This window comes from Acanthisitta chloris, unplaced genomic scaffold, assembly GCF_000695815.1.
Source record: "Acanthisitta chloris isolate BGI_N310 unplaced genomic scaffold, ASM69581v1 scaffold32573, whole genome shotgun sequence".
Classification (NCBI taxonomy): domain Eukaryota; kingdom Metazoa; phylum Chordata; class Aves; order Passeriformes; family Acanthisittidae; genus Acanthisitta; species Acanthisitta chloris.
In genome coordinates, this window is record NW_008667078.1 from 1 (window position 1) to 14,779 (window position 14,779).

A 14,779-nucleotide genomic window follows, 5' to 3' on the forward strand; every position below is an offset into this window, starting at 1 on the left:
GAGATCCCTGGGGCAACAGAGGGTGAGAGCTACGGGGAGATCCCACAGGGCAGAGTGCGAGTCCTCATGGTAACACACCCCATTTCTTTGCGAGCTGCAAACTCTCCAAGGCCTCCTGAAAACCCTGAGTGTATCCATCAGTGGGTTTATTTTCTCACTATTGTACTTCCTCTTAGTTCACCCTTGTTATGCATCTATCACTATGTAATTCTGCTCAGTAGGTTGCTTTGGCTGTTTTTGTCACTTGGCTTTTTCACTTCAAGGCCAAGGAAGACCTTTTTCTTTTTTTTCTTCCCAAGTTATTTCCCAGGTTCTTCCTATATTTTCCTGGTATCTAGTGCAGAAAGAGTATTAAAATGCATATGGAGAAGGTAGGAAAACTGGCCCTAGAACTTGGGGATATAGTAATGCTACTGAAGTTTCAGATGTGGTAATGGTACATATGTTTCTATGTCCATATCTGTGTAACCCAGAAAATCCTGTTTGTTTTTTTCTTTTTATTCTCCCCTCATTTCAAACATGGAGTAGATTAAAGGTATATTTTTAGTTAAATGTTCCCTTATACATGAATAAAACTATTGTACACAGAAATAAATGTATACATGAACTGTTGTATACATGAATAAAGCTACAATATTCTGGGCCACACCATAAGTCGCATAATAGAGGTTGGGTAATAAAGACTAACCCTACCAAGTACTCAAGTATTTGATGTAAAACTTCTATGACATTTTTGTCTTCTCTGCCTGCAGATAAAGAGCTACAGTTTCACATTGTTAAGCAAGCTAGAGCTCAAAGTGCAAAGGAAGGCACAGGCTACAGTGAAGGTGAGTAGCAAGCAGGTGCTGAGATCACTTTGCCAGCTCTTGTCTCCCTCCTGGTATCTTCCTTCATTTCGTTGTGAACTGCTGTGAGGAATTTATTTATTTTTAATATTTCTCCCCTTCTATATCTTGGAGTATAACTGCTTTCTCTATTTGGGGCAGCTAGATAAAAGAATTTGAGTCTGATGTGCTCACACTTTGAGTTACCTTTGGTACTGGAAAATCAACTGTGCAATATTCAGGAGTTTCTTAAAGCAGTAGTCCTCTGCTTCCCATCCCACTCCATACACTTTACTATCTGCCTGCATTTCCTTCTGTTCTTTGTGGCCCAAACTCTTCCTATGGTGCCTCCAACCTTGTTCTTCATGTAATGTTTTATTTAGGGATTCTTTGGTAGGTGTGAGCTGTGTGGGCTTGTCCACCTCAGATCAAAAACTAAACAACATAGCATATTATTATGTTGGATTGTTTCAAGACTGTCCTAAGAGCTGTATAAGAGCTATGCTGACACATGTGCAAATATGATGTTGTCCTTTGCCAATGCTCCAAGCTTATTAGTTCCTTTATGTTTCATTTTTCAGTGGGTTTTGTGACCAGCCTGGGGACCAGGTTAACACTGAGAGAGTTTTTGAGAGTTCAGACCAAGACAAAGTAGAAAAGTAGAGTTACCTATAGAAACTGTAGAGCTGTAATGTATGGTTGAGAAATTACTGCAACACCTGAAAGCTACACAATTTACTCTCTGTAGACAGTAGTTTATTAGACAGATTTGTACAGAAGGAAAAGTGCATTTGTTCAGCTTTCAGCCAAATACAGCAGCACCTGCTCAGGCATAGTTTTGCATGTTGTCTCTTGTTCCTCTGGCGTAGCAAATGGGGACTTAATGGACAGTTGCTTGGGAAGGAGCTTTCATGGGATGTGCGCTGTGTTTTGAGCATGTTGGGTGCACTTCCTCTGAAGAGAAGTGGTAACTCGTTAGTTTGGCACTGGCACATCTGAGTAGAGAAGAAACAGATAAACCCTTTGTCGAGTGGTTCACTGCAAAGATACACCGGTGAGCCACTAGAGGCCAGTGTTTGCTGTCCAGCTTTGCAAGCTTGCCTTTCCCTGAGGGTAACACAACTGTATTGGGGTGGTTTTCACTGCAGCATCTTGGCCCACCGTAAGATTTCCTGACTTGGAATTGTCTGTTCAGTTCAAACTCTTTGGCAACAGAAACAAATGGAAATTATTTTGTATTGTAAATTTCTTTCTGATTAACTGTATCAAAGGAATTAAACTTTCTTTGTTGTTTTTTTAAAAATTCTAACCATATTTAGAATATTAGGATAGTTAATATTCTATGTAGAATATTTGCATAGATAATATTCTATGAAGAACATATTCTATGTAGAACAGGAAAACTGGTCTTAATTACAAGTTGTGAAATCCTTGTAAAATCACAAGCATGTAACTATTGGGGCATTTTTATGGACTTCCATGACCCTGTAAGAACAATGCATTTTAAAAATAGAGCTCTAGTTTTTGTGTTTAAATCTCTTAGTTCATATGAGAACAGTTCTGGTTTAGGCTGCAAGTATAGTGATGATGAAGTCTTGTATTTTAGGTTTGCTTGTAGAGTTATTGTGGCTCCTCTTCCTCTTCTTTGGTGTCTTTAGTGAAAGCAGGATGTGGGAGATTGCCCAGCCTCTGTTAAGAGTTGAATAATCTAGAGGAGCACTAGCTTGGCTGTTGTGAAGGCTCCTGCAGACACCCTGTCTTGTGTTGGCTCTTCTGTCTGCCTGGAGGTGTGGGATTGTGCCTTGCAGGGAGAGAGTTGTGTTGTGGGGAGCAGGTCAGTGGTTGCTGAAAATGTGAATGTTTTTGAATAAAATGCTGTTTTGCAGGCAATATCCTAGAATATTGCACCCTTATCTTTAGGGAGGTCACTTTGCTGCTGTTGCAACAGATTGAGAATGGATTTATTTGTTTGGAGGGATATGTGTTTTAACTGGGAAGTGGGAGGAGTGAGTACTGGGCTGATGATTCAGCGAACAAGGAGCATGCAGGCAGTGTGCTTGTTCCATAACTTTGAAGTCAGTTATCTGAACCAATATGGGGCACTTTGAAAGTGCCTCTATAGCCCTTTTAGCAGTAAATCCCTGTGGCAATCTATTATATAAGCTCTGTAGAGGAGGTGACAGTGTGAGTGAGACTGGTTTGCACAGTGCCTGTCTCCTAGAAGCTTTCATTCTTGTTGGCAGAAGAGGTATTTTGCAGCTAGTACTTTGCAGAACATTTTACGAGTAAGGTAAACCCACAAGTTAGATCTGCAGCCTCCTCTCTGGATTTAGCTTGTAAGCCAAGAGCTAAAATTGATGGGACAATACAGAGGGTCATTTTGGTCTAATGTAGTATGAATCCTTCGTGACCTGTGGAAACTTGTAACTGTGGGAGCAGTCAAGAGGGGTTATACAGCCTGTGCGAGGCTTGGGAGGGATTTGGACTTTTGCTTTGAACAATATTTATCCTTTCAAATTAAGAAGATTGAAACTTCTTCTTAAGTACGTAGAGGAAGGATGAAAACAGCATGGGTGTTTACTGCATTTTTTGTTGAGCTTATCTGTGTTTTCCCATACAGTTATGCTATTTTACTAACAACAGCTCTCTGTCCAACCTCCAGGATCTTACTCCTTACTGCCTGTAGAAGTTCCTCAAAACCACAAGCGTTTCACCTGTGACCTGACTCAAGCTGATCGCCTTGCTCTTTATGATTATGTTGTTGAAGAAACAAAGAAACAGAGGTCTAGATCCCAAATAACAGAGAATGACAGTGATCTGTTTGTGGATTTAGCAGCAAAAATCACCCAAGGTTTGAAGAATGATCTGTTGTTGAATTTATGGCTCATAACTTTCAGTTTGTCCAGTTAGATGGGTTTTGTTGAAAGCCAAGCAGAATCATTTGTGCTGTTTTTCTTGTGAAAGCATACTGTTCTTAAGAGGCACAGCGAAGTCCTGGAATAAGAAAACACTAGTTTGGTGTTGGCCCTTTATGATGTTTTCTTTCTGGGAAAGCCTCAGTGCTTTGCTCTTGGCATAGGTATTGTGTGGACAGATCTTCTGTCTTTGCTACAACTAACTTCAGGTTGATTAATGCTGTCAACTTTCTGCGCAGCTCGGAACAGTATTTGCTATGAGAGATGACGAGATTAAAGATCACTTAAACTGAACAGGGAAGACTGGCAGTCATCCAAGTGGAGCTCTTGAGCAATATACAAATGGGTGTATTGGATCAAAGCCTCTCATCCCTGTTGAGTCATGCCAGTTTGTAACTGTACCAAGTGCAGCATAAGCATCTGTGTCACCCTGTGGGCCATGCTGTGCCAAGGAGGTAGGAGATACTGCTTTACAGAATGTGGCTTTTGCAGTCTTTGGATCTTACTGTAGCCCTGGCTTTGAAAACATGACCCGTGTTTTGTAGGCATTTGACCAAATCACAAGCCTGTATATTGCTTTGGATCATGGTTAGGTCACTTGAGGTCACATAACAACATTTGCTTGGTGGCTTTTTAGTCCTATGCAAACAGCTGGCAAGGACTGTGGAGAGGAAGCTTGTGCTAAACTCATATACTGGAGAAACTTCAGAAAGAACACAACATATTTTATGTGTCTGAAAGTACCTGCAAGTGCTAATGACCATTTGTTTTACTTCCAATTTTTTGCTAGATGATAGTCAGAAAGGTCCAAAGTCCCACCTGGAAATTCTGGCTGAGATGAGAGACTACAAGAGGCGGCGGCAGTCATACAGGGCTAAGAATGTTCATATAACAAAGAAGTCTTACACTGAGGTGAGACCTGAAAATAAAGGCATTTTTGCCTAAAACTGCTTCTTATATATCAGCATAAACAATTATATGCCCTTTTTTAGACAAAGAATATGTGTCTCTTTCTGCTTCTTGTACCTTGCTTTATTATTGTTGCAAACTATAGAGGAATCTTTTTGGCTTTGGTTTGTTGCAGTAAGTTAGAAACAACAGAAGCATTTCTAACTGCTAAGTTTTGAATATGAGGTTGCCAGAAAGATAGAGTTGACTACTGTAAAATAATAAAATTCAAACATCTGATGTAGAGGATCTGAGGGAGATTTTATGGGTTTTTGAGATGCTTACCTTCTGGCTAGTTGCTAGTTCAGGTTACTACCATGACATGTTTGTTTTTAATATATCTTAATCTCCAGGTGATTCGGGATGTGATTGGTGTGCATATGGAAGAACTCAGCAATCACTGGCAGGAGGAGAACAGGTTGGATAATGCAGAGATCTGTGAAGGAGGGAAGTCGAAATCTTCAGGAAGGTATACAACAGCTGGCAGATTCTTGGGGCATGTGAGCAGGCTGAGAGCCTGTAATTTTATTTTATCGTCTTCTAATAGCACATATTAACCGTGTCTGAGACATATGCCTAGTTTATTTTATACTGCTTCTGTTAAATCTTGAGAAGCTCTGTCTGCATGAAAGATGGGGAAAAATTAATTAGTATCTTTCTTTCAGGTTAAGTAGGTAAGTTACAAGTGATTCAGGTGAACAGGTAGTTTCTAGTGGAGCTTGGGAATGAGTAGTGCTCCTTCTGTGTCTAGATGTATATGTATGTGGTAGCTGGGGACAGAAGGACACTTGGAAATACAAGTACACAATTTCTTCCCCTTCCCTATCATATGACAGGAAATGCTATGATAGACATAATATACCTCAGAGTAAAGGTTTCCATAACTTAGTGAATATGGGGAGTATTTGCAGTCCTTATCACTGAATGCTGCTGTGCTAACTGGGAGTGTGTTTTATCTAGACATAATTCTTCCTGTGTCAAGCAACACTGCACACTCTTGCAAACATTTGTCACTGAAACAAAAATGGAATTATGACCTAGTGCTAATCTATTTGTGCGTCTTCAGGATATTTGTGAGATGAGAATATTGTTGAAACAAACTAAAAGCTGACACTGTTTCCAGCATTACAGTGAAGGTGGATGGGTGGCACAGCACTGGAACAGGCTGCCCAGGACGGGTGTGGAGTCTCCCTCTCTAGAGACATTCAAAACCCACCTGGACACATTCCTGTGTAACCTGTCCTAGGTGGTTCCTGCCTTGGCAGGGTGAAGAGTTAGGGATTTAAAGCAAAACAGAGTGAACCCCTTCTATTGCCTCCTGTTTCACAAGCAAAGGTGTTAAGATTGAGGGGCAGTGTTTATAAGAAATAGCTGGATTAAATAGTGTGTTGAAATGTGCACATATAAGAGCTTTGGGCCTCATTTGGGCCATACTGTATTCCTTAGGGAGAGAAAGAGGCTTAATAAAATATATGTCCTCTGTCTTACATGGTTAGTAAATCATTATATTACAAAATGGTCCTGAAAACAGTAGTGACTGAAACTATTTTTATTGACTAAAATCACTAACCCTTTTTTCAGACGGGAAGACAGGCGCTCAGTGTCGGTGGACTCACGGCAGTCTGGAGGAAGCAGTAAGGATACTGAATGCACCAGACACAGGAGAGAGACCAGCAGGAGTCCAAGTAAACGGAGAAGGAGTCGCGAGAGAGGCAAAGACAGAGACTCTCGGAGAAAAAGAGACAGGTGAGCCTAGTGCCAGTGACTCCTGCTCCTCAATCAGGCAGCCACTGCCATTGTCTGTGAGGATTTAGTGCAGAGAATTAGAATATCTAGTCCAGTTAGAAAGGTAGGCTTAACCTCATGTGCAGCATGACAAGCCAGTGGCATGAGGATACTAACAGTAAACAATACATGCTGTGAGATTAGAAACTGTGATCCAGACTTTAGTCTCACAGCTGAAAGGTGGCACTTCCAACAGCATGCTGCAGGACTGGTACAGGCTATTTTACTCCTTGATCAGCATGGTTAAATGGGCAGTATGTCCCTCATCCACAACCAACGGTGCTTGTCATGTCTAATGCTGATTTCTGCTCTAGTTCCTGCTGGAACTTAGTAAGTAGGGTTATTTGTTTCACTAGTATGCATACACATACAGTCACATAGCTTTTCCACGGTAGATGCTTCAAAACAATGCTGTTGCTCTTCAGTACTTCTGGACACATTTTTAAAAGCAAAAGAAAACACATCTAGGTCACACCTTCTAGTACTACCACCAAGGACACATTTGCATCTATAGGACCATAGGTGTGTGGAACCTGTAGCAGAGACTTGGGCTGTTGTGCAGAAGAAGTGCTGCATTGTCCTTAGTTTGTGTGGGTAGAGGCTGTTAGATAACTGTGTGGATGGCAATGATTGCTTGTCTCAAATTGTCTTCATTACACCATGATGCCATTCATCCTAGAGACTAATTGCCACTCTGGCACTGCATGACAAGGCTTTGATTAAATCAGCATGGGAAATAAACTGTCTTAAAGTAATTTACTTTCTCTCCTTAGAAGAGGACATGACTGCATCTAATGAGAGCTTTCCATTTTCCAAGTTGTTTTTTTTTTCCTTCAGATTCTGTCACACTGAGCCTGACAGCCCACACAATGTTTGTGTTTTTGTTTCAGGGATGAAGACAAGTATCACAGCCATAAAAGAAGAAAGTAGAAACCAGAACCTGATTGTTTTGTTTGTCAGCTGTTCGAAAAATTACTTGCCCCCAAGAACTATAGTTGCTGCTGTTGTGCCAGGGACAATAATGCTGTGCACATATTGGTGTTACATCACAGCTGTGCTTGGAGACAAAGAAGAGTTAAAAGTTTGTCAGGATGGAAGCAGTGTATATCAGGAAATGTGTAAATCTGTAACATTCATGCATCTGTTAATAAATTATATTGATCTCATGTGTCTGACACATCTGAAAAATAAAATCTCTGAGAGGCCCATAGTAGGCCCCTTCCTGGCCCATAGTTAGTGGATATAGAACAGAGGTAATCCTAGAGTCCAGGATCAGTTTCAAATAGAAAAGGCATGAAGAGAGCTCCCCTCGTACCCAACACTGTCACCTCTGGGAACACTGTTCCAGGCAGACAGCACTTACTATGTAATTACAGCAGGTACTAGAGAGCAGATTTCAGAGTTCTCCCACAGGCTAAAACATCTTCAACTGTACCTAGCGGTAAGAGGACAATAACCCAGAAGTTACTGTGCTCAAGCTCATGCTCAAAGAAATTTTGGATCAATGTCTGCTGGCAAAGATGATGAGACTGTAGCTCTCCACAGAAACTAATGGAAAGGCTCCAAGGACACTTGTAATACTGCTAAGTACCATACCCATTTCCTTCCCAAAATAAATAAAAGAAGTTCCCATCCTGTGGACTAACAAACAAATAGTAGTGATTAGAGGTTGAAGGAACAGACTTAAGCAGAAACATACTAAGGCTGTGCCGAAGGATTCCACTTCATTGAGATTTTTATATCAGTTTCTAGTTGTGTTAATTCCTCACACAATCTACTACAGCAAGGTCAGTCGCCATCAGCCAAGCTTCTACCTCAGCAAAGTAAGCAGCTTATAAAAGAACAAGCCTGCAGATTGATCTTTCCTACAATACTTTGTTTGACCAAGGTTCCTACAATACTTTGACCAAGGTGCCAGGAGAGGGCACTCCATGTGCTCCTGGTTTTGGCCTTTTCTGTCACTAGAACATGTCCAATCTTATTGTAGCCACTAATATCTTCTTTGATCCCTCAGCTGTTTCTGCAGCTAAGTGTGATTATCTGTCACTGAATACTTAGTCTAGTTCAGCAGTTGAACTCAAAACCAAACAACTGTATCAGGTATTCCCCACCTACATGACATACGCAGTAGCTTTTGCTGTCAGAAAAGAAGACATCTTTAAACAGGTCTTTAATTAGACAAATTCATCGTACTTAAGTTCTAAAAGGGTCCTAATTAGAGGGAAAACACTATGGAACCAGTGCAGTCCTTTCTTGAGTTGGTTTTGCCTACCTGCTCATTCACAGGGTTCTTAAGTTCTTTTTCAGTAAGGCTTGGTAAAGTGAAAGGGTTTGTTTAATAGAGGATGTTCAGGCAGAGAAGGTAGTCAAAAGACAAACTGTTTGTGCAAGAGTCAAAATACAGTTAGTGCTACCAGAAGCATAATGAGAAATGCTCCAGTTGTAGCTGTCAGGTCTTCTCTAAATTTAATTCTGCACTTTACTTTTTCTTTACAATCACATATGAAGTCTAGGTATGGGGATCCATAACAAATATCTTTTACTCAGTATAAGCAAAGGAGTGAAGGGATTGCTCCCTAGGTGTGAGCATCAGAATTTGAGAGGCAGAACAGTATAACCATGTGTTCAATTAACATCTCCAAAGGGCCATTACAAGAATGGGATACAGAAAAGGAAATACCAGGGAAGAGGGTCTTCTTGTGCGGTAATGTGCAAAGTATGGTACTTTGAACACAAATTATTTTTTTTTAGTTTACTTATTCACTTTCTTTTTCCTCATGCTGAACAGGAGGGTTGGTCAAAACTGTTGAGACTTGGGGCAGAAAGTGTCTGAGCATCACCATGCCATTTTGTTGGTCACTGAAAAGGAACAGAACGAATGTTTTAGAATAAGATTTACCATGTTAAAGTGTCAGTGTGTTGGACAAGGTACAATTTAGGCTTATATGAACTGTAAGCAAAAGTGATGTGACTTAAAATTGTCGACCTGGTAACTCTAATGACAAAACAGATCAGTTTATTTATATACTCAGGTGTTTTTGAGCTCCCATGTACATGCAGCTGGTAGTAATCTAAGACAGTGTGTTGGATTTGTGTAGCAAGGTTCTGGTAGCCAGCAGGGACTACAGGGGTGGCTTCTGTGAGAAGCTGCAAGAAACTTCCCCTATGTCCAGCAGAGCCAATGCCAGTGGTTCCAGGATGGACCTGCCACTGGCCAAGGCTGAGCCCATGCTGGAACAGGGGAGGAGTGTGAGGAGTCCTTCCCCAGGGGAGTAAGGAGCAGCAGAGACAATGTGTGATGAACTGACCACAGCCCCCATTTGCTATTGTCCTGCTCTGCTGAGGTGGGAGGAGAGAGAAAAAAATGGAGAGTGAATTTAAGCCCAGGAAGAAAGAAGGGGTGGGGGAAACATGTTTTAAGATTTGATTTTTATTTGTCATTATCCTACTCTGATTTGATTGGTCATAAACTTATTTCCCCAAGTCCAGTATGTTTTACTGGATGTAATAGATGGTACTATTACATACTATCCAGTATGTTTTACTGGATGGTAATAGATGAGTGATCTCTCCCTGTCCTTATCTCAACCCAAGACCCTTTTGTACATTCTCTGCTCTGCACAGCTGAGAAGAGGATTGACAGAGTGGCTCTGGAGGACACCTGGTGTCCAGCCAGTGTCAGCCTACCACGCACAGAAAGATGAATTCCAGGTAGGCGGTAGGAAGAATGAGTATGCAAACATGCTGCACAGGCAGCACTCAGAGGACAAGCCTGTTAAGGATCTTTTTTAATTGGTTAAAGTGCATTTTATGTGACCTATGCGTGACTATGGATAAAATGAGAGAACTCCCAGTCTCTCTCTCTGGTTTATAATCCATGTTAAATCAAAAGAGCAGCCCATAAGATGCTGCTGGTACCAGAACCAGTAATATGCAGATCATACAAACCTGTATAAAATTGCTTCCTACAGGGAAAAATATACCACTAGATAGTGACTTCAGGATCTCAGAGAAAGATGGATAAATAACATTTATCTTTTAAACCATTCAAACATTGAGGTTAACAAAAAAGGCTATGTGTACTTTTGATATAATATTAGTCAACCTTTACTCTTGTAAAGGCTAAGCTCAAAGTGAAGATAGACTATTCACCTGAAATTAAAGGTTTATGGAGAGATCAGAGGTGATAGATACATTAAAATTCCATGCATGGATTTTTACTTACGCCTCTTCTTTAATCCTCTGGAGGAATGCTTCAGTGTCCTCCTCTGGTATCTCTCCATCAATCCTGGCCAGATACGAGTAAATGAATGAGAAGGTTTCAAAGGGAACCCGAGCTGCTCCACCTTCTGGGTCGCTTGTTAAGATTTCGCAGGCATGTTTCATCGACCCCAGTAAGGACTGCAGGGGGGTCAGTCAAGAAATGAGAGGAAAAGTGTCAGAGCCATGAACGTCCTATGCACACCATGACAAATTCACACTGTAAGCCACTAAAAGTGAGGGTAAATGCGATAAGGATTTTATCATTGTTACCTAGCTTTAAAGCCCAAATTGACCTTTCAGTGCAGGTTCAGGGATGGAAACAGTAATGAAGTTCTAGTAGAGACAGGAGTAAAAAACACCAGAATTCTGTGATGCTTAAAGATTGCGTGGGGTAATTTGAGCCCTATCTCCAATATGGCCAAATTACTCTGTTCTGCTACTGTAAAAGCTCCAACATCACAATATCTAGTGATTGACACTCTTCCCTACTGTAGAAATCATTAGAAGTATTATACTGTGTAAGAACATCAGCCTAGTGCATTTTATAATCTTTGATTCTGTTGAAATGCTCTGCTGAGATTTTACTACTGACATTAAAAGAATTAAATGTAGCTTTAGGAACATTAACTGCTGCTGTGAAAATTTAATTGACTACACAATCAATAAAAATGGATGCTTTAATTTCTCCCTCCAGTTCTCTTCCATGGACATTTACACTGATGCCATCAGCATCGTTCCTCTATCACCCTCTCTCTCGTGGTACAAACTCCCTGCAGACATGCTCACTTTTCTACTGCCATCCCAGTAAACTGAGGACTTAGCCAACTTTCTGGTTAAGTTCCCCTGACCAAAACCTGATGGGGAACAGAAGTAAACATGCAAGCCACTTTGCCAGCTGCTGCAAAAGCAATCACCATTCCCCAAATCCATTGCATTAATTGCTCTCTGGTCTATGTCATAGATAACCATTTGTGTTTGGATACGAGGGCTCCTGCTGGGAACATACCCCACTGAGCATGCTGCACCCAAGTGCCAGAACCTTCGTCCATTCCACCTCATCACCAAAATCATCCAATTGCAGGATAGCTTTCAGCGGCTCCTCTGGCAAGCACAAGTCCTTCCATTTTTCCTTCAGTTCTTCAACAGTCACCATGCCTCTGGGAGAAAGCTTTAAACAAAATCACAGCATCACAATAAAAGCTCCGAAAACCAGAATGAATCTAACAACACAGTGCTTCCCCAAAAAACATCAAATACTTGACACTCAGTCTGCCCAGCCACCTCAGACACATCAGCACTCTCCTCAATAGCATTGTACATTTGATCAAGATCAGTTTATACCTGTTTGTGCAAGACTTTCAGGAGTCCTAGGGTCAAACCAGCATCTGTTTTCTCTGTTGCGAAGGGCATTTCAATCCTCTCCTTCACAGGAAGGGGCTCACCTTTTGACAAGGCTGAAAAATACCTAAGTCAACAGGAAGAGTAACACACCTCAATGCCGATGGCCGTAACACACTGCACAGAAGCAAATGCTCTTACAGTTCAGTGAAAGACTATGAAAGCTCATGCACAGGAGCAGCAGCACTTGGCACCTGCCTGCACGCACAACCCCCATCTCCCTGTGCCCAGATACCACCTTCTTTTTAGCAGAAATCACAGTCTTTAGACTTTACATGCTCCCTTTCATGACATTCTAATAATTCTTAAGGCATTTAACTTATTTTTTTGCATTATATACTCAGCTCTTCCTGGCAAAGACAGAGTGATTTATTAACATCACAGTGTGCTTCCAAACCAAAGTACAGACCTCTCCCATTTGACTGATGAGACCTGAGGGATCATCTGTTTAACATTCCCCTCACACACTACCCAAAATGCATATCTGCCTATTCACACTGTGACTCTCTCATCAGCATTTCTGCTATTTCTGTGCACTCCAAAATAAGAGTAGAGCAGAAAAGGCATTAGATGCACATCCTTTTAATTTTAAGGCTGCCATAGCCTTAAGAGCAACTGCCCTGCCATAACTGGACAGCGACCTGAGCTGGCTGGTGGCATGGCCATGGCAATGCCACACTGCCCCTGCTCTCACCAGCTGATGTCCCAGCAGGCTCCAGCTACCCTGGCAAGTGCTGCTTCTGGCTGCTCAGGTGGGGCAAGCTCACTGCACATCTGTCACCCAGCAGTACACTGCACCCCACCTCCATGTATTCCCAAGAAACACCATGCCTTTTTAAAATGGTCCCAGTGCCCTTCTCCAACACTGCAGCTGTAGCAATTCAGCTTCAGATTCTTTTCTTTTTTAATGGACAAGCCAGATTCCAGCCTGGCTTTGTGCACAGCCTCCCCTCCTCCCTCATGTGCACGGTTCAGGTGTTTTCCAGTCTCCCAACTGAGAACACATCAAGACACATTTCAAGAGCTTGCCCACACAAACCATAGGACAGGAAAAAATTATAGTGAGAGGCTGAGGTAAAAGGAACAAAAAAAAGAATTTAAAGCATTTAAACATCTTAAACTAACTTTATAGTGAGAGATTTATTACATGGATTATCACCTAAAAGCTGTAATTTTTCAGGCACTTTTACCAGAAAGAAGAAGCCTAACCAACATTAAGAAATATAAAGCCAGTTTCTAGGTTTCCTTTACATTATAATAACTCTCACATCAGAGGAGAAAAGCCAAACCAAACCAAACCAAACAGGTTTAGCCTTGAAGATAAAAAAAGTAATAACAAAACCAAATTAAGACGCATTTTTCTGTATGGAAATCAAACTACTGCAGGAACAAGTCATTGCTAAACCTCAAGGAAACAGAAAATAAATCAAGTACCACCCTATTTTTAAAAGGCTCACATGCTGCATTAATACACAGCAACATGTATGCAATATGCACATTGCTTTAATACTCAAAGCCTGTTCCACAGCACAATAAACAGGAGCAGTTAGATTTTGTGGGTCCACACATATAAGCTCTCCATCGTTATGTGAACATCATACTTACGCAGCTGCCCACTGCAAAACATCATGAGGCTGAGTCCTAATAGCAGCTTTAGTAAATTGCTTCAGAATATCAGGTAGCTCTGGGGGGATTTTGATCTGCTGAGCACAAAACATGGTTTCTGGAAGAGGCATGGTCCCTTCCTATTCAGTCACAAGGACCTGAAAGAAAGAAAATAGCAGGTCACAGATGCAGAACGTGAATGAAAAACTGTGTGTGCACATGGGGGTGAATAGTGCTTGTCCCCAAACTCCCTCCTGTCCTACTCAACAGCTGGGGCTACTGGAGAACTGACAGGCTCAGAAGGGTAAACAGAAGAGCACTGTATGTCTCTAAAAAACTTAAACTTAGTGGCAACATCAAGTAGAACACTGGAGCTTGGACACCAACCATAGCTCTGGGTAAGGAGAACTTTAACAGGCACCTTTAAATAGTTTTAAACTGATCTTTCTCCTCAAACCTACCACAATACACGTTTGTAAAAGAGGCAGTCCAGACAAGTCACACCACACATGCCAACAGGAAAGCTGGCTGTGCTGACAACTCACTAGTGCATGCCAAGGAGAACCTTGTGATTTCTGTACAGAAGCCAGAGTATGCAGATGAGAAAATGTGTACTGTGTTTACATATTCAAATATGTTGTGGAAAAAAAACTTACTAATTTGTGCTCCTGGTAGACTTTACATCAAAAAATTACATGGATGAACAGAACATTCACATGTGCTGCAACCAGGTGTGGCACTTTGCTCATACAGCTCTACAGGTGTTTGTCTCAATCAGGATGTAACTCATTTGTTGCAAGGAATCCTGTTCCCCAAGATCCAAAACAAGGGACAGAGACAGGCTATTGTATGGTCCTTCTCCCATTACAGCAGTGGGGCACACTGGGTGGGAGATCTGAGCACTCTTCTCACCATTTCAAGGATGAACTATAGCCTGCTTAAGCTAATTTAGCAACAAGAGCTGAAAACATCAGTTATTTGCAGAAATGCAGAGCAGTGAAAGCACTAGCATCCTCTTGTAAAAGGTTGCATATGAGTTTG

General features: G+C 41.4%; 2 protein-coding genes across 2 annotated transcripts; one reads left to right on the forward strand and one right to left on the reverse strand.

Annotated features, from left to right (window-relative positions):
* Window positions 1–752: 752 nt before the first annotated feature.
* SNRNP48 (small nuclear ribonucleoprotein 48kDa (U11/U12)) lies at window positions 753–7,641 on the forward strand (the record flags this gene model as incomplete). Its single annotated transcript, XM_009072372.1, has 7 exons — window positions 753–827; window positions 3,487–3,675; window positions 4,530–4,651; window positions 5,041–5,156; window positions 5,861–5,865; window positions 6,277–6,433; window positions 7,363–7,641. Coding segments are annotated over 7 exons (704 nt in total), but the record flags the coding sequence as incomplete, so codon positions are not given.
* Window positions 7,642–9,228: 1,587 nt separating this feature from the next.
* On the reverse strand, window positions 9,229–13,869 carry ROPN1L (rhophilin associated tail protein 1-like). The gene is made up of 5 exons (XM_009072374.1): window positions 13,739–13,869; window positions 12,077–12,200; window positions 11,742–11,903; window positions 10,698–10,873; window positions 9,229–9,331 (listed from the first exon to the last, which is right to left on the reverse strand). Exons 1-5 carry the CDS (start codon window positions 13,867–13,869, stop codon window positions 9,229–9,231), a joined length of 696 nt encoding a protein of 231 aa, XP_009070622.1.
* Between the last annotated feature and the right edge of the window lie 910 nt (window positions 13,870–14,779).